Source organism: Calliphora vicina, chromosome 4 (genome assembly GCF_958450345.1).
Source record: "Calliphora vicina chromosome 4, idCalVici1.1, whole genome shotgun sequence".
Taxonomy (NCBI): Eukaryota; Metazoa; Arthropoda; class Insecta; order Diptera; family Calliphoridae; genus Calliphora; species Calliphora vicina.
In genome coordinates this window covers 107,237,928-107,258,258 of record NC_088783.1, presented here as the reverse complement: position 1 = coordinate 107,258,258, position 20,331 = coordinate 107,237,928, and the positions used below count along the sequence as shown (strand labels likewise).

The 20,331-nt window shown below is 31.7% G+C and overlaps 1 protein-coding gene across 2 annotated transcripts; it reads left to right on the top strand.

Moving 5' to 3' along the window:
- Nucleotides 1–1,234: 1,234 nt before the first annotated feature.
- Nucleotides 1,235–15,665, top strand: LOC135958780 (uncharacterized). Of its 2 annotated transcripts, none has more exons than XM_065509676.1 (3): nt 1,235–1,450; nt 14,579–14,806; nt 14,875–15,665. In XM_065509676.1, exons 2-3 carry the CDS (start codon nt 14,588–14,590, stop codon nt 15,373–15,375), a joined length of 720 nt encoding a protein of 239 aa, XP_065365748.1. In that variant the 5' UTR covers nt 1,235–1,450; nt 14,579–14,587; the 3' UTR covers nt 15,376–15,665. The 2 variants fall into 2 exon arrangements, with proteins under 2 accessions (XP_065365748.1, XP_065365749.1); XM_065509677.1 differs by having other exon boundaries at nt 1,235–1,458.
- Nucleotides 15,666–20,331: the final 4,666 nt, after the last annotated feature.

Here is a 20,331-nt window from a genome sequence, read left to right as displayed (position 1 = left end):
CCCCATGCTTTACGGTTAGCGTCAAATGCTTCGGATTCATTTCAGTATTTGGCTTTCTCCATAACATTTCTCTTCCATCAGAACCAAAAACATTCAATTTACTTTCATCGCTAAAAATAACTCGATCCCAAAATAAAAAAATCTTTATCAATATGCTCGATAGCGTAATCCAATCTCTTTTTCATGTTCACTTTTCGAACAAGGGGCTTCTTACGGCTTACTCGACCATTGTATCCATTTAGTTTAAGAGCGTTTCTTACAGTTTGGGGGTTTACCGTTAATTCATCACTAGTTTTCAAGTTTCCCGCAATTAAACATGCGTTAATTTTTGGATTACCTTCTACAAATCGTACAATTCTTCTCTCTAAGTGGTGATCTATTTTTCTTGGATGGTCAGTTCTTTGTTTATTTGCCATTGTTCCGGTTTTTTTGAACTGTTGAATAACGTACTGAATGGAAGAGCGTGGTCTTTTTACAATATCCTTGATTTCGGTTAGATTTTTTCCTTCATTTTGCAAGTTAATAATAATTTTCTTTCTATCCATTAAAATTTGCTTATTTTTGGATTCCCTGACAACAACAAAGCTGGTCCATTCCATGCACAGCCATTAAAATTAAGCAATTGCTTAGAAAGGAGGACCTACCACATATTAAATGCAATTAAGTTTAATATTGGGATTCCTAGCCTTAAAACGGTTAACTGTACGGAGACTTTTTTGGTGATACTTTTCGTACAATTATTGAATTTATGTAAATTTTTATGTTTTTAAGGAAAACGTTTGTATTTTTTTTATGTTGATTTCTAGTTTATAAGATTTTTTATAAAATGAATTAAAAAAAGTTTTAAATATGTATTGAAAAGTGACCATAAATTGCTAGTTTATATTATGAGTATGTCTGTACGGAGACTTAATTGATTCAGTGTATATGTATAAATGACTAATTGCGAATGCTATAAATGTATTTAAAATTTACAATTCTGTTATCAATTACTGAGAATTCTAATGGATAATTTAATATACATAGAGCGGTATGTATCTCCTGTCAAAGACCTAACTCAGTTGTCAAAAACCTAAGTGGTGAGAATGTATTAGCAAAAAACAAACTATGTGAAAACAAAAACAACACTCGTATGTGTAACTGTTTTGAGTAATTTTTTTGTTTGAGTTTTTTTTCTAGTAAGTATATTTTCTCTATATTTAAAACATTCTGGAAACTAACACAAATTTATTCCCAAAGCATTAGTAAGTCAACAGCCACGATAACAATATCGCTTTTTTAAGTCAGTTATTAGATTTATTTTGTAAAATAATAACAAATAATTATTATATTTTATAATAAAAAATCTGTATAAAACAAGTTGAAGAAAAATACTTAAGTAAACAAAATATAAATTCTTGGTGAAAAAAATATTTATTTGGTGAAGAATTGAACAACAACTGTTGCATCTGTAAGTTGGTAAATATTATTTAAATCAATAATAGTGAAAAATGGTTTATTGTTAAATTTTGATTTCTGTAGTGCGATTAGAGATGCTAATCGGGACTGATTTTTACCAAATGCCGAACCCCGGTTCGGGATTTTGTAAAGAATCCCGAAATCGGGAAATCTAAAATCCCGAAAATTATAAGAAAGAAACGTACATAATTATGTCTTTACAATTGAAAGTAAATTTTTTATTTAGCAATTCATTTTTATTAGACACTAAAAAGCATAAAATACTTGCATGAGTCATTATATAAGAAGAAATAACAATAAAGTATGTACATTAGGCCGGGTCGATTTGTATGGACGATCAAAATGTAAAAAATCGTATAGCAGAAACGCAAGCTACGCAAAATTCTATGAAATTATCCCCAAGAAACCATAGGTCTAAAATCAAATCCTATCTTGCGCATTTCGTCTTTTATCCAATAAAAAAACTATTAAAAAAAATATATATACTGAAATATCGGCCGACTTCATAAACGCAGTAATGCAAAGCAATTACTAGGCAAAGCAATTCTTTGTGACATTCATGAACGCATAAATGTTTTGTAAAGAATCATAAATAAAAGCAGTTCATGCAATAATGAACTTGCGACATTGCCAAAACAAAATCTATTGCGTTTATGAACACTATAGCGGTATTCACTGTTAAGTGCGAATGGTCTAGCATCATTGCAAATGCAAAATTTTACCGTAATCCAATAACAAAATACACACAAAAACATTTACAATTTTGCATTTGCAATGATGCAATGATGCAATACCATTCGCACTTAATACTGAACTCCGCTTATGTATTGCAGTGTTGCTTTGCAAAATGCGTTTATGAAGTCAGCCATCATTGGATAAAAGACGAATGCGATTTTAGACCTCTGGTTTCTTCTTAGAATTTTCCGTAGAATGCGTTTCTGCTATACGATTTTTCGTGAAAAAAATCGACATACTGGTGAAAAACCGTACTTTAGTATAAAAAGTGTTTATTTTAAATAGCTTCTTAAGAATACTATTGCATCTATGGTTTCATCTGCCATTCTGGAACGAATTTTGTTTTCGACATATGCTGCTGCCGAAAAACATCTTTCACATTGGCAAACCCGTTTGCAAATACTTATAACAAATCTGCAAGTATTTTCCTCTTGTTCCTTCAGAAATAAAATGATGTATTTCTTTTGCAAGTTGAAAATCTACATTATAATTTGGTTTCGTTATTGTTATTTGGGGTTTTTACATTTATTAATAATATCTTTTAGCCTTTTAGCAATCGAAATATTTTCATTTTGTTCGAGCTCCTCATCTGAGATAAAATCAATTTCATTTGAAGAGGATTTAAATTGAGTTTTGATAGATAACTTACAAAAAATGTTGAATAATTGATTTTCTAGAGCCCCACTCAAGGAAAACCAAAAATACCGTTTTCCTTTATTAACTACATATATTGTAGCAGGAGTTGAGCTTAACAACTTTGCTGAACATCACTTTGAGATATTCGGCCATGTAGAATGTCAAAATGAATGAAAAAGTCACACAAAAATTACAATTTTCCCTATTTATTTATGAAAAACGGGATTTGGAAAATCCCGAAAATCACGGGATTCCCCGTTTAGCATCTCTAAGTGCGATGCATTTACTTTTAACGATCCCTCAGTCGCAACAGTAATCAACAATTTCTGTTGATTATGTATGACAAATCGAATATACCCGAATGCTATAAATGTATTTAAAATTTACGATTCTGTTATCAATTACTGAGAATTCTAATGGATAATTTCAAAAACCTAAGTGGTGAGAATGTATTAGCAAAAAAAAAAAAACTACGTGAAAACAAAAACATCATTCGTATGTGTAACTGTTTTGAGTAATTTTTTTGTTTGAGTTTTTTTTCTAGTAAGTATATTTTCTCTATATTTAAAACATTCTGGAAACTAACACAAATTTATTGCCAAAGCATTAGTAAGCCAACAGCCACGATAACAATATCGCTTTTCCTGTGTTATTATCAAGTGGCATTTCCGTCAAAACAGCGAAAATCACAAAGAGGAATATAAACAAAAACATCAGAGATGGAAAAGTTGATACGATCGTACTTACTTAGTACTTGCATAGTACTCTTGCGTTTCATTTGATACTTTCAAACCATTTTTTTGTATTGTATTTTATTAAAAAAGATAAATTTACACATTTTTTTTAAACGCTTTATTTATTTATTGAATCTGCCTTTTATAGACCCGACAATAAGTATTTAAATCGTATAACTAAAAATTAAAACAATTTGCTCTTCAACAAGAGAGCCTTAATGGTTAACTGGCACTCATCTTAGCGGGGTGGTAGATCTGCTCTACGGAGCCTGGATCGGGTTTGGATCTGCACAAGTTGTCTTGCAAGCGTATTGGGATGGTTTTGCAGCTTTACAATATATTTATCACGGACTTTCTTGAACTCTTCCTTTACCAATGTCACTTCTAAAGGTAGAATCACACGATTGCCGCAATGCACCAATTATTGGTATATTTTATATGTCAATCGTGTGATTTCACAACTTATTGGTTCATATGTCAAACCACAACAATATTGTGCTTATTGGGCCCAATCAAATGCAAAAGTTAAAAATACACCAATATTTATTGTGTTCTAGTGCGGAAATCAAAGAAGACAATTAGCGCCAATATTCATTTTTGTAAATTAAATATTCTATTTCTGAGCCACATATGTACATCTTTTAACATTTCTTTATTAATTTTTTTATGCGATAATTAAGGCCGACGCTATTTTCTTTTTCTAGTTAACAAATAATTTTTTCACAAATAGATTTTTGTAAACAAAACAAAATTTAACATCTAGCACAACAGCTGTTTCTCTGAGTTGCCGTAAACTAGAACAATCGTGTGACTGGAATGCGACAATTATTGCCACTAAATCGCTTTGCGCCAATTTACGACAATCAAATTTATATAAAATGAGGCTGACTGCAGAGAATTTGATTGGGACAATTTCTTTATTGGTCCCCAATTCAGCACAAAACAAATTGTATTAAATGCATTGCGGCAATCGTGTGATCCTACCTTAAGTCCCTGTGGATATTTTCATTTCTTATATACCATGGTGCTTCCGTCATGGTCCTAAGAATTTTAGATTGGGCCCTCTGTACAAGAGAAATACTGGTGTATACTAGCCATTCCCCATAATTGAATTCCATATGTCGAAATTAGTTTTAAAACGGTCTTATACAGGATGAATTTATATTCAATTAACGTTGTTGAGTGTATTTACACATTTCTTTTGCTTTTCGTTATAATCCAATCATGGCGTTTATATTACATAGAAGAGACTCATTCAAACCAAATATTCTTTGCATATTTGAGTACTTCACAGACACAATATTGTTATACCAACCAATCCAACCAAGAAAATCTAAACAAAATTTTGTGTATAACAGTTACATATTTTCTATAGAAAATTTTATGTTTTAAATTTGAGGCTGGTGGGCAGCCCCCAAAGTTGCTCGCCTCGGACTTACAAAATATCAACAAAAATTCAGTTCTTATCCGAATGTCAAGAATAATTTAGAAATTTTTGGTTTAAGAGATATTTGTTAAATTTTCGCCAACTTTTTTGATGTGATAAACCTACTTGGGTTCGGTAATTTTTAAAAATATATACGTCCCTTCAACTTCGTGAGAAGGGTATATATAAATTTGTCATTCCGTTTGTAATTTCTACATTTTTCATTTCCAACCCTATAAAGTATATACATATATTCTGGATCCTTATAGATAGCGGAGTCGATTAAGCCATGTCCGTCTGTCTGTCTGTTGAAATCAATTTTCTGAAGACCCCAGATATCTTCGGGATCCAAATCTTCAATAATTCTATCAGACATGCTTTCGAGAAGTTTGCTATTTAAAATCAGCAAAATCCGTCCATAAATAACGGAGATATGAGCAAAAAACCGGGACAACCTCGATTTTTTACCTATTTTTTATCTATATCTGGATTACTAAGTCATTAATATAGACAATATGGATATCTAATGATAGATATTTCAAAGTCCATTGCAACGATGTAGATAAGGATATAGTAAGTTGGACCTACAATGGGTCAAAATCGGGAAAGATATTTTTTAACCCGATTTTTTTTTTTCATCAAACAATTTTTTTTGTCATAAATTTTTTTTAAAAACTAGAAAAAAAATTAAAAAAAAAGAAAAAGTACCAAAAATCAGGCACTTGTTGATTCCCACTCACTCCGGTCCATATAAGCTTTACTTCATGTTTCTAGGTTCATTGGTGAAGAAATTACAAAAAGTACCATTCAAAAAGTACCAAAAAGTCTCCCCCTAGAATTCTCACTGACTTAGGACCGTGTATGATTAATTTCATGTTTCTAAGTCCATTGTAATAGAAAATTCAAAAAGTACCATTAGAAGAATGAAAAAGTACCTATAGTTCAGTTCTCACATTTTGGTACCTAAATATAATCCCTTATTTCTAACACTAACTTCACTCAGATACATATCAGCTAACTTTAATGTCGATAAGTGAAATAATTTAAAATATTAAAAAGGTACCATTAGCAGAAAAGTACCAATTTCCCTTTTCGTCCTTGAACACCCCTCAAGTCTGAAATTTTAAATTATTTCATTTTGCAAAAGTTGTTTATGCTACAGACATGTCTCAATCGATTAAAATCTGTGTTAATGTGCCCAATAATAAATATGTTTTAAAAAAAGTACCAAGCTGTTTACCCGGATTTGGCCTAAAATACACCATGGCACTCGAGTTCCAAATAACAACCTGTTAGTTAATTTTTGTATGAATCCAGGAACCAATGTTAAAAAAATTATCAAAATCGGCTTAATAATTTGCAATAAAATGTATTTTCCCGATTTTATCCCCTTTTTGGTACCTTTTTTATCCCCATTGCTTTGGTAAAATTTAATTCAAATAAATTTCTGTATCGTGGTGGGAGATCTAATGAAATATTCGTATGTCTATGTCAAATTATAGAAAAACATATTTTATGAAAAGGTACCAAAAATAAACACAATTTTTATCCCTTAAGGGTTTGAATTTCCAAAAAGTACCAAACCTATATTTTTTATTTTTTGATAAGTAAAGAATACGATTTAAATTTTGTTTCTATGTTTATTGGTTTAAAAGATACATAGGGTGCCAAAAAAGTACCAAAATACAGTTTTTACTCGTTTTCTCCCCTAAAAGGTTCGAATTTCGAAAAAGTACGAAACACCTGTCAGCTTATTTTTTAAATGGAGTAACATGCAATTTTAAGTTTTTTTGTATCTTTATTAGTTTTGAAGATATAAGGTTACCGAATTTACCCTTTTTTACCCCCTAAACGTTCGAATTTCCAAAAATCCCTTCTTATCGGATCGTTTTGAATAGGGAGGAACCCACAGTTAAAATTTCGTGATTCTAGCTTCAGCCGTTTGGGCTGTGCGATGATGAATCAGTCAGTCAGTCAGTAACGTTACTCTTTTATATACATATATAGATATTGTAGCACGAGTTGAGCTTAACAACTTTGCTGAACATCACTTTGCGATAAATGAATGAAAAAGTCACACAAAAACGGGATTTGGAAAATCCCGAAAACCCCGGGATTTAAAATTAAAAAATCCCGGGCTTCGGGATTTAGAAAATCCGAAAACCCCGGGATTTTCGGGAACGGGATTCCCCGTTTAGCATCTCTAAGTGCGATGCATTTACTTTTAACGATCCCTCAGTCGCAACAGTAATCAACAGAAGTTGTTGTATGACAAATCGAATATACCCACAATTTTTTGATGGTATGTATGTATATGTATAAATGACTAATTGCGAATGCTATAAATGTATTTAAAATTTACAATTCTGTTATCAATTACTGAGAATTCTAATGGATAATTTAATATACATAGAGCGGAAACTCTCCTGTCAAAGACCTAACTCAGTTGTCAAAAACCTAAGTGGTGAGGATGTATTAGCAAAAAACAAACTATGTGAAAACAAAAACAACACTCGTATGTGTAACTGTTTTGAGTAATTTTTTTGTTTGAGTTTTTTTTCTAGTAAGTATATTTTCTCTATATTTAAAACATTCTGGAAACTAACACAAATTTATTGCCAAAGCATTAGTAAGCCAACAGCCACGATAACAATATCGCTTTTCCTGTGTTATTATCAAGTGGCATTTCCGTCAAAACAGCGAAAATCACAAAGAGGAATATAAACAAAAACATCAGAGATGGAAAAGTTGATACGATCGTACTTACTTAGTACTTGCATAGTACTCTTGCGTTTCATTTGATACTTTCAAACCATTTTTTTGTATTGTATTTTATTAAAAAAGATAAATTTACACATTTTTTTTAAACGCTTTATTTATTTATTGAATCTGCCTTTTATAGACCCGACAATAAGTATTTAAATCGTATAACTAAAAATTAAAACAATTTGCTCTTCAACAAGAGAGCCTTAATGGTTAACTGGCACTCATCTTAGCGGGGTGGTAGATCTGCTCTACGGAGCCTGGATCGGGTTTGGATCTGCACAAGTTGTCTTGCAAGCGTATTGGGATGGTTTTGCAGCTTTACAATATATTTATCACGGACTTTCTTGAACTCTTCCTTTACCAATGTCACTTCTAAAGGTAGAATCACACGATTGCCGCAATGCACCAATTATTGGTCTATTTTATATGTCAATCGTGTGATTTCACAACTTATTGGTTCAATATTGTGCTTATTGGGCCCAATCAAATGCAAAAGTTAAAAATACACCAATATTTATTGTGTTCTAGTGCGGAAATCAAAGAAGACAATTAGCGCCAATATTCATTTTTGTAAATTAAATATTCTATTTCTGAGCCACATATGTACATCTTTTAACATTTCTTTATTCATTTTTTTATGCGATAATTAAGGCCGACGCTATTTTCTTTTTCTAGTTAACAAATAATTTTTTCACAAATAGATTTTTGTAAACAAAACAAAATTTAACATCTAGCACAACAGCTGTTTCTCTGAGTTGCCGTAAACTAGAACAATCGTGTGACTGGAATGCGACAATTATTGCCACTAAATCGCTTTGCGCCAATTTACGACAATCAAATTTATATAAAAAGAGAATTTGATTGGGACAATTTCTTTATTGGTCCCCAATTCAGCACAAAACAAATTGTATTAAATGCATTGCGGCAATCGTGTGATCCTACCTTAAGTCCCTGTGGATATTTTCATTTCTTATATACCATGGTGCTTCCGTCATGGTCCTAAGAATTTTAGATTGGGCCCTCTGTACAAGAGAAATACTGGTGTATACTAGCCATTCCCCATAATTGAATTCCATATGTCGAAATTAGTTTTAAAACGGTCTTATACAGGATGAATTTATATTCAATTAACGTTGTTGAGTGTATTTACACATTTCTTTTGCTTTTCGTTATAATCCAATCATGGCGTTTATATTACATAGAAGAGACTCATTCAAACCAAATATTCTTTGCATATTTGAGTACTTCACAGACACAATATTGTTATACCAACCAATCCAACCAAGAAAATCTAAACAAAATTTTGTGTATAACAGTTACATATTTTCTATAGAAAATTTTATGTTTTAAATTTGAGGCTGGTGGGCAGCCCCCAAAGTTGCTCGCCTCGGACTTACAAAATATCAACAAAAATTCAGTTCTTATCCGAATGTCAAGAATAATTTAGAAATTTTTGGTTTAAGAGATATTTGTTAAATTTTCGCCAACTTTTCTGATGTGATAAACCTACTTGGGTTCGGTAATTTTTAAAAATATATACGTCCCTTCAACTTCGTGAGAAGGGTATATATAAATTTGTCATTCCGTTTGTAATTTCTACATTTTTCATTTCCAACCCTATAAAGTATATACATATATTCTGGATCCTTATAGATAGCGGAGTCGATTAAGCCATGTCCGTCTGTCTGTCTGTTGAAATCAATTTTCTGAAGACCCCAGATATCTTCGGGATCCAAATCTTCAATAATTCTATCAGACATGCTTTCGAGAAGTTTGCTATTTAAAATCAGCAAAATCCGTCCATAAATAACGGAGATATGAGCAAAAAACCGGGACAACCTCGATTTTTTACCTATTTTTTATCTATATCTGGATTACTAAGTCATTAATATAGACAATATGGATATCTAATGATAGATATTTCAAAGTCCATTGCAACGATGTAGATAAGGATATAGTAAGTTGGACCTACAATGGGTCAAAATCGGGAAAGATATTTTTTAACCCGATTTTTTTTTTTCATCAAACAATTTTTTTTGTCATAAATTTTTTTTAAAAACTAGAAAAAAAATTAAAAAAAAAGAAAAAGTACCAAAAATCAGGCACTTGTTGATTCCCACTCACTCCGGTCCATATAAGCTTTACTTCATGTTTCTAGGTTCATTGGTGAAGAAATTACAAAAAGTACCATTCAAAAAGTACCAAAAAGTCTCCCCCTAGAATTCTCACTGACTTAGGACCGTGTATGATTAATTTCATGTTTCTAAGTCCATTGTAATAGAAAATTCAAAAAGTACCATTAGAAGAATGAAAAAGTACCTATAGTTCAGTTCTCACATTTTGGTACCTAAATATAATCCCTTATTTCTAACACTAACTTCACTCAGATACATATCAGCTAACTTTAATGTCGATAAGTGAAATAATTTAAAATATTAAAAAGGTACCATTAGCAGAAAAGTACCAATTTCCCTTTTCGTCCTTGAACACCCCTCAAGTCTGAAATTTTAAATTATTTCATTTTGCAAAAGTTGTTTATGCTACAGACATGTCTCAATCGATTAAAATCTGTGTTAATGTGCCCAATAATAAATATGTTTTAAAAAAAGTACCAAGCTGTTTACCCGGATTTGGCCTAAAATACACCATGGCACTCGAGTTCCAAATAACAACCTGTTAGTTAATTTTTGTATGAATCCAGGAACCAATGTTAAAAAAATTATCAAAATCGGCTTAATAATTTGCAATAAAATGTATTTTCCCGATTTTATCCCCTTTTTGGTACCTTTTTTATCCCCATTGCTTTGGTAAAATTTAATTCAAATAAATTTCTGTATCGTGGTGGGAGATCTAATGAAATATTCGTATGTCTATGTCAAATTATAGAAAAACATATTTTATGAAAAGGTACCAAAAATAAACACAATTTTTATCCCTTAAGGGTTTGAATTTCCAAAAAGTACCAAACCTATATTTTTTATTTTTTGATAAGTAAAGAATACGATTTAAATTTTGTTTCTATGTTTATTGGTTTAAAAGATACATAGGGTGCCAAAAAAGTACCAAAATACAGTTTTTACTCGTTTTCTCCCCTAAAAGGTTCGAATTTCGAAAAAGTACGAAACACCTGTCAGCTTATTTTTTAAATGGAGTAACATGCAATTTTAAGTTTTTTTGTATCTTTATTAGTTTTGAAGATATAAGGTTACCGAATTTACCCTTTTTTACCCCCTAAACGTTCGAATTTCCAAAAATCCCTTCTTATCGGATCGTTTTGAATAGGGAGGAACCCACAGTTAAAATTTCGTGATTCTAGCTTCAGCCGTTTGGGCTGTGCGATGATGAATCAGTCAGTCAGTCAGTAACGTTACTCTTTTATATACATATATAGATATTGTAGCACGAGTTGAGCTTAACAACTTTGCTGAACATCACTTTGCGATAAATGAATGAAAAAGTCACACAAAAACGGGATTTGGAAAATCCCGAAAACCCCGGGATTTAAAATTAAAAAATCCCGGGCTTCGGGATTTAGAAAATCCGAAAACCCCGGGATTTTCGGGAACGGGATTCCCCGTTTAGCATCTCTAAGTGCGATGCATTTACTTTTAACGATCCCTCAGTCGCAACAGTAATCAACAGAAGTTGTTGTATGACAAATCGAATATACCCACAATTTTTTGATGGTATGTATGTATATGTATAAATGACTAATTGCGAATGCTATAAATGTATTTAAAATTTACAATTCTGTTATCAATTACTGAGAATTCTAATGGATAATTTAATATACATAGAGCGGAAACTCTCCTGTCAAAGACCTAACTCAGTTGTCAAAAACCTAAGTGGTGAGGATGTATTAGCAAAAAACAAACTATGTGAAAACAAAAACAACACTCGTATGTGTAACTGTTTTGAGTAATTTTTTTGTTTGAGTTTTTTTTCTAGTAAGTATATTTTCTCTATATTTAAAACATTCTGGAAACTAACACAAATTTATTGCCAAAGCATTAGTAAGCCAACAGCCACGATAACAATATCGCTTTTCCTGTGTTATTATCAAGTGGCATTTCCGTCAAAACAGCGAAAATCACAAAGAGGAATATAAACAAAAACATCAGAGATGGAAAAGTTGATACGATCGTACTTACTTAGTACTTGCATAGTACTCTTGCGTTTCATTTGATACTTTCAAACCATTTTTTTGTATTGTATTTTATTAAAAAAGATAAATTTACACATTTTTTTTAAACGCTTTATTTATTTATTGAATCTGCCTTTTATAGACCCGACAATAAGTATTTAAATCGTATAACTAAAAATTAAAACAATTTGCTCTTCAACAAGAGAGCCTTAATGGTTAACTGGCACTCATCTTAGCGGGGTGGTAGATCTGCTCTACGGAGCCTGGATCGGGTTTGGATCTGCACAAGTTGTCTTGCAAGCGTATTGGGATGGTTTTGCAGCTTTACAATATATTTATCACGGACTTTCTTGAACTCTTCCTTTACCAATGTCACTTCTAAAGGTAGAATCACACGATTGCCGCAATGCACCAATTATTGGTCTATTTTATATGTCAATCGTGTGATTTCACAACTTATTGGTTCAATATTGTGCTTATTGGGCCCAATCAAATGCAAAAGTTAAAAATACACCAATATTTATTGTGTTCTAGTGCGGAAATCAAAGAAGACAATTAGCGCCAATATTCATTTTTGTAAATTAAATATTCTATTTCTGAGCCACATATGTACATCTTTTAACATTTCTTTATTCATTTTTTTATGCGATAATTAAGGCCGACGCTATTTTCTTTTTCTAGTTAACAAATAATTTTTTCACAAATAGATTTTTGTAAACAAAACAAAATTTAACATCTAGCACAACAGCTGTTTCTCTGAGTTGCCGTAAACTAGAACAATCGTGTGACTGGAATGCGACAATTATTGCCACTAAATCGCTTTGCGCCAATTTACGACAATCAAATTTATATAAAAAGAGAATTTGATTGGGACAATTTCTTTATTGGTCCCCAATTCAGCACAAAACAAATTGTATTAAATGCATTGCGGCAATCGTGTGATCCTACCTTAAGTCCCTGTGGATATTTTCATTTCTTATATACCATGGTGCTTCCGTCATGGTCCTAAGAATTTTAGATTGGGCCCTCTGTACAAGAGAAATACTGGTGTATACTAGCCATTCCCCATAATTGAATTCCATATGTCGAAATTAGTTTTAAAACGGTCTTATACAGGATGAATTTATATTCAATTAACGTTGTTGAGTGTATTTACACATTTCTTTTGCTTTTCGTTATAATCCAATCATGGCGTTTATATTACATAGAAGAGACTCATTCAAACCAAATATTCTTTGCATATTTGAGTACTTCACAGACACAATATTGTTATACCAACCAATCCAACCAAGAAAATCTAAACAAAATTTTGTGTATAACAGTTACATATTTTCTATAGAAAATTTTATGTTTTAAATTTGAGGCTGGTGGGCAGCCCCCAAAGTTGCTCGCCTCGGACTTACAAAATATCAACAAAAATTCAGTTCTTATCCGAATGTCAAGAATAATTTAGAAATTTTTGGTTTAAGAGATATTTGTTAAATTTTCGCCAACTTTTCTGATGTGATAAACCTACTTGGGTTCGGTAATTTTTAAAAATATATACGTCCCTTCAACTTCGTGAGAAGGGTATATATAAATTTGTCATTCCGTTTGTAATTTCTACATTTTTCATTTCCAACCCTATAAAGTATATACATATATTCTGGATCCTTATAGATAGCGGAGTCGATTAAGCCATGTCCGTCTGTCTGTCTGTTGAAATCAATTTTCTGAAGACCCCAGATATCTTCGGGATCCAAATCTTCAATAATTCTATCAGACATGCTTTCGAGAAGTTTGCTATTTAAAATCAGCAAAATCCGTCCATAAATAACGGAGATATGAGCAAAAAACCGGGACAACCTCGATTTTTTACCTATTTTTTATCTATATCTGGATTACTAAGTCATTAATATAGACAATATGGATATCTAATGATAGATATTTCAAAGTCCATTGCAACGATGTAGATAAGGATATAGTAAGTTGGACCTACAATGGGTCAAAATCGGGAAAGATATTTTTTAACCCGATTTTTTTTTTTCATCAAACAATTTTTTTTGTCATAAATTTTTTTTAAAAACTACAAAAAAATTTAAAAAAACAAAAAAAAATTTTTTTTTAAATTTGTAAAAAAAAAATTTTTTAAAAAATTAAAAAAACAATTTCAAAAAAAAATTTAAAAAAAAATTTTAAAACAATTAAAAAAAAAAAATTTAATTTTGTTTAAATAAAAAAATTTATTTTAAAGTATAATTTGGTGAAGGGTATATAAGATTCGGCACAGCCGAATAAAGCTCTCTTACTTGTTTTTTCATAAAAGAGACCGCTCTGCGTTATATACCTCGTGATATCTGGTGAATTTAAATAATATTTCTTTTGTAATCTGCGTTTTGTAAAATTTTTTCGATAAATCTGAAATTTTTAATAAAAATTTCACGATTTTTGATTGGGCCGGTACCTTTAAATGAGTCAATTTTTATTTTACACTTATGTATGTTAAAACTTCTTTCAGAAACATATACAAAATATATACGAGCAGGGAAATTACAGTATTGTAATTCAAAATGGTTTCGAGGAGTAATATATTAATGCTCCCTCCCATCTCACGTACAAGACTGGATGATAATATTTCAATATTAAAATACTTATCAAATCTATATGTATTTATATGTAATACTTCTTTGTTTCTTTTAGTTTCACACAATGGCCGAAAATGAAGAATGTAAAATTTGTCTCGCCTCGAAAGCGGATAATACTCCAATGCTTAACATCATAACAATCGATGAATATGAAAATTTAACTGGAATCACACTGGGACCACGGAAAGTTAAAAAAATATATGTATGCAAAAAATGTGCACGCGATATTAAAGAAGCAAGGGAAATTCATAATAAAATTATAACAAGTTTAGAGGAAAGAAAGGTAACGAATGAAAATTAATAATTTACTACAAGCAATATAATTTTCCACATATGTATCCATCTTTTTAGACTCGTGCCCAGGCTGAATGTGGTAATATTTGTGCCCTTAACAGTGAGCCTATAACTGACATTTCTCGACACGAACAGTCAGAGCTAATTGCCAATTTGCTAAGACGTGAATTGGAATCTGACGAGCAGGGCAAAGAATTTGTTTGCCAAAATTGTTTTGTTAAAATTGATAATGCCAACAAAACTTGTAAGAAAATAATTGAAAGTTTAAAGGACTTTCAATGCACTCCACAAAAATCAGCTACTAAATCTGAAGCTGCTGGAAATACTCCCTCCCCAAAAACACAGAAGCAGAAAGAACTTACAAATGAAACGAAAAACAATGATTTACCATCAACAACTGGTACTACACCAAAAACTTCCAAGCCAAAAAAAGCCACAAATGTATCGGTCAATAATAAATCATCTCCAACAACTGCTACACGGAAAATATCAACTAATGACGATGATAGTTTGGAAGAAATAGTTCAAAAAGTAAAGAAATTGAATATTAAAAAATAAGTTTCAATATTCATAATAACTTTTTAAATTTGTTTTATAAACCTTTGATAAATTAAAAAATCGATTATGAATAAGGCCTATAATAAGTATGTATGTATATAAAATAAAATTAAAAAAAAAAAAACTACTTACCAACATTAACACGACGTCTGGTTATGCCTTAACTAATAGTTATAGATACTGTCGTTTAAAATTATTTTTGTATGAAAACTGTCAGTATAACTATTAGTTGAAACATAACCAGACTTCGTGTTACTGGGGGTTAGTTGCATTTTGTTTTTGGTTTGAAATATATTGTTATTCAAATTTAGTTCCATATACATTTTGTTATGAGGCCTAATAGGGGGGGTTGGTCAGATGGCATGTATTCCATACATATGGAATTCCATGTGTATGTAAAAATTCACGTTATACATACGATTCATAATTTTCACGTTCAAACGTACATATGTAATTGCATGTGACATAACCTCCATTAGTTTATATGTTTGTTTTTTAAATTTTATAATTTTTTTTTTTAAATTTTATAAATTTTTTTTTTTTTTTGGTGAAAAAATTCGGATTGAAAAATATTTTGTCCGATTTTGACCCATTGTAGATCCAACTTACTATGGTCTTATATACGTCGCTTGAAATATCTATCATTAGATATCCATATTGTTTATATTAATGACTTAGTAATCCAGATATAGTCCTGGTTTTTTCCTCATATCTCAGCCATTTGTGGACCGATTTTGCTGATTTTAAATAGCAAAATTCTCGAAAGCATGTCTGACAGAATTATTGAATATTTGGATCCCGAAGATATCTGGGGTCTTCAGAAAATTGATTTCAACAGACAGACAGACGGCCATGGCTTAATCGACTCCGCTATCTATAAGGATCCAGAATATATATACTTCATAGGGTCGGAAATGAAAAATGTAGAAATTACAAACGGAATGACAAACTTATATATACCCTTCTCACGAAGGTGAAGGGTATAAAAACTTTGGTGAAAAAAAAAATTCGGGTTAAAATATATTTTTCCGATTTGCACAGGTCTTTGAAATATCTATCATTATATATCCATATTGTCTATATTAATGATTTAGTAATCCAGATATGGGTCGAAAATAGGTCAAAAATCGAGGTTGTCCCGGTTTTTTCCTTATATCTCAGCCATTTGTGCACCGATTTTCTCGATTTTAACCGAGCCGGAAGAATTTCGGAGATATTGATGTATCATTCGTGTATGTAAGTTATTTGGGGGCTTCAGAAAGTTGATTTCAACACACAGACGGACATGGCTATATCGACTCCTCTATCTATAACGATTCAGAATATATATACTTTGTGGGGTCGCAAATGAAAAATGTAGAAATTACAAACGGAATGACAAACTTACAGTCAGCGTCTAAAGAAAGTGTACAACTTGTTTTTACATTTAAAACGTTTTATTTACATATTAAAAAACTATTTGTTCTCCAGTTCTAGTATATTTAACAAAACATTTAATTGTTCTCTTGCAATATATAAACAAAAAACTAAACTATTTCAACTGCAACAAAAACAGTAACAACAAAACCAAAAATACTCCATTTTTAACGCGTCAAAAGAAAGTGTACAGTTTAGGGAAATTAGAAGAAAAAACGTGTTTAGTATTTTATTTGACATCTTTTGGGTTTTAAAACAGTTTCAAGCCTCCTTGGCATTGTTTCTACCAATTTTGATGTCACCGATGTTGGGATGTTGAACCACTCTCCTGCAGGATTTCGTGTAGAGAGTCATTGCTGGTAATATTTCATTTTCTGATCTGACTGTCCAAATGCTACCACAGATGTTCAATGGAATTAATGTTCGGTGACTGTGGGGGTTGTTCCAGTTGTTTCGGTGTATGATACAACAACCATTCTTTAACAAGTTAAGAAGTATGCTTCGGATAGTTGTCCTGTTGGAAGATCCAGGTTCGGTCTAGATTTAATTTTCTAATGATGGGTTCCATATTTTCTATAAGAATGTTTAGGTAATCGGTTTTGCTCATCAAACTATCAATAAATATGAGTTTTCCCATGCCACTTGCCGCCATGCACCCCCACACCATCACCTAACCACCACCATGCTTTACGGTGGATAGTACATTTTTTGGTCGAACTCTTGATTTTTGCTTCTCCAAGTTTTACTCCTTTTTTTACTTCCGAAAATCTCAAACTTGCTTTCGTCCGTAAACAGCACATTATTCCAAAACAATTTTCTTGGTTTTTATACCTGTTTGCGAATTCTCGAAGTCGCTCTTTATTTCGTTTGGAAATGTGGGGTTATTCTCTCGGAACTCCACCATATAGAGGATTTGGGTGTAGCGCTCGGCGAACCGTACTGTTACTAACTCTCAATCCAGACGAATCTGTTAATTCTTCGCATAATTTTACTGCACTTACTGTGAATACTTTCTTCACTGCTCTCACAATCGATCGTATTTCAAGGTTGTTAAGGCGTTTTGGTGTTCCGGCACGTTGCTGATCTTCTAAAATTCTAAATTTTTTTGTTTGTCTATAATTTTTTTTACAGTATTATGGCTTCTTCCTATTATAGAGGAGATTTCACGTGACGATTTGCCTTCATTTTTAAATTTTATGACTTACTTTCTTGTTTCAATTGCAGTTTGTTTTCCCATTTTGGTTTTAAAGTTCTCGCGATCAAACAAGAAAAGCTACTATCTTAAAATCCAAGATCCACAAAAAATTATAATCTAGGCAAAAATAAAGAATAACAATATATTTTTTTATGTAGCTAGAAAAATCTTATTGCAATTCTAAATGTGTACACTTTTTTTGGTTTTGTTGTTACTGTTTTTGTTGCAGTTGAAATAGTTTAGTTTTTTGTTTATATATTGCAAGAGAACAATTAAGTGTTTTGTTAAATATACTAGAACTGGAGAAAAAATTGCTTTTTAATATGTAAATAAAATGTTTTAAATGTAAAAACAATTTGTACACTTTCTTTTGACGCTGACTGTATATCAAGGGTATATATACAGTCAGCTCACTCACTCATGGTGAAGGGTATAAAAATATTTGTTTACCTAAAAAAAATTTGGATTTTGAATTATAATTTGGTGTAGGGTATATAAGATTCGGCACAGACGAATATAGCTGTCTTACTTAATAGTATTATTGCATCGTTATGACAAAGTTGTTAGTGCTTTTGCTCAGGCAACTTCATTAATTGTTATGATAATAAGTTGTCAAGTATAGACAGGGGGTAAACACACACTGATACTTATTGTAGTACAAAATATTTGCTAACTCTTTATAAGAGAGCTGCCGTAACATCTGATTTTGGTATTTTTGAAACGTCAAATTTGACACATCTGTTATACTCTGTGATTCATAGCACGATTGTGATACATATTTTGAAGGAGTCTTTCAAAATATGTTTTTATAATTTTTCTTGGTTAATTTGAAATTAATTTCATTGTTTTATAGATTTTATAGAATCCAAAAGAATTAGTACTACTCGATCATTTCAGAGTGGTATTTTTCAGTATAATAAGAAAAAAAACCTTATAGTGCATTTACACCGATGCGAAATCTAGTGGATTTTAATTGAAATCTTGTTCAAAATCTATACCGTTTACACCGCTGTTTTCTGACATTTAGCAAGATTTCATTTAATAACAAAAACAGCTGACTAACAAAACCCGCAGTAAATAAGTAAATTTTTAGTATTATAATTTATAAATTTAACTTTTATTCATATTTGCATCCATTGAAAATATTTATCAAACGCTAAAATTTTTCCGCACTTTTTATATTATTTTTTTATTTGTATCAGTCAAATTTTACTTGTACAGTGCTGTATTTTTTAGTCAGTTATGAAGAAATTCACGGTTGCATCACTTGGTACTGAGTAGATTTGAGGAGATTTCCCCAAAATCTAGTCACGAAGTAGATTTCATTTTGTATGGGAAATCTCGTCAAAATAACTAGATTTGGCTCGAAATCTCATATGTACTAGATTTCGCTTCGGTGTAAATGCACTATAAGGCCCTAATTTTATAAAACGCAACGCCTCCATTTTCTTTGCGTTGCATTAAATTACAGTTTGCAAATCACTGCGTTCAACCAAGTGACTGCTCGCGTTGTAACATCTGATTCTTACGTTATTGTGATTGCAGTTGTTTGAAATTGTCACTTTGATTGTCAAATTTAACGCTTCAATTTTCTTGGCGTTAGTTTAAAAAGTGGTCAAATATTCTTAAAAAAAAATAACAAATATTTAAACATTTTTAAATATAATTGTTTCTGAAATAAACATACTTATGTAACTACTTTAGGTTTGGACTAGCATCAAATGTCTGCCCAGTACCGCAATTCTGTAAGTTTTTTTATGGAGGCAAGCAGCGGTGGCTGCAGGGTCCGAAATGCGCAATATAGCTAATCTGATGATGATGCCTAAGCCTCTTCGGTATCCAATGACCGTCCATGCGCGGTGTAGAACCGCACCCTACACGAGGTGTCTCTGTTGTTATAGCTGAACATGGCGGATCTAGAGCGGACGCTCGATAAAAACCCGTAATTCCGGATGTTATCCGCACCGTGTCCATGGAATGAATGGCACTACGTTAGTGTGTCTTCAAACGGTGGCCTCTGGACAAGGGCATTGTCCGGTTGTATTTTATGCCCATCTGCGACAAGGGGCTCTGTTGCATGATGTTCTTTGTTCTCCCCATTAATAATATATATCTTTAATTACAGATGGACAAACAATTAAACATGTATGAAAAAGAAACCAAATCAGAACAGGTCGCTATGGACCTTACTGAATCTGTTGAAGGCTCTACCGTGCCTAACTCGAAGATCGAAGAATTGGATGATACCTTAGTGTTGGGGGACTTATGTCCCGAATCTACTGTGGTAACCATCCCAACGGATGAAGAAGATGCGTTATTGGAGTTAACGCCTAACACGCAACCCT

Bases quoted from the DNA above. Each gene is read 5' to 3' on its own strand.
- LOC135958780 (XM_065509676.1), top strand. From the start codon at position 14,588: ATGGCCGAAAATGAAGAATGTAAAATTTGTCTCGCCTCGAAAGCGGAT. The intron at 14,807-14,874 runs GTAACGAATGAA...CCATCTTTTTAG, and splicing joins CAAGTTTAGAGGAAAGAAAG to ACTCGTGCCCAGGCTGAATG.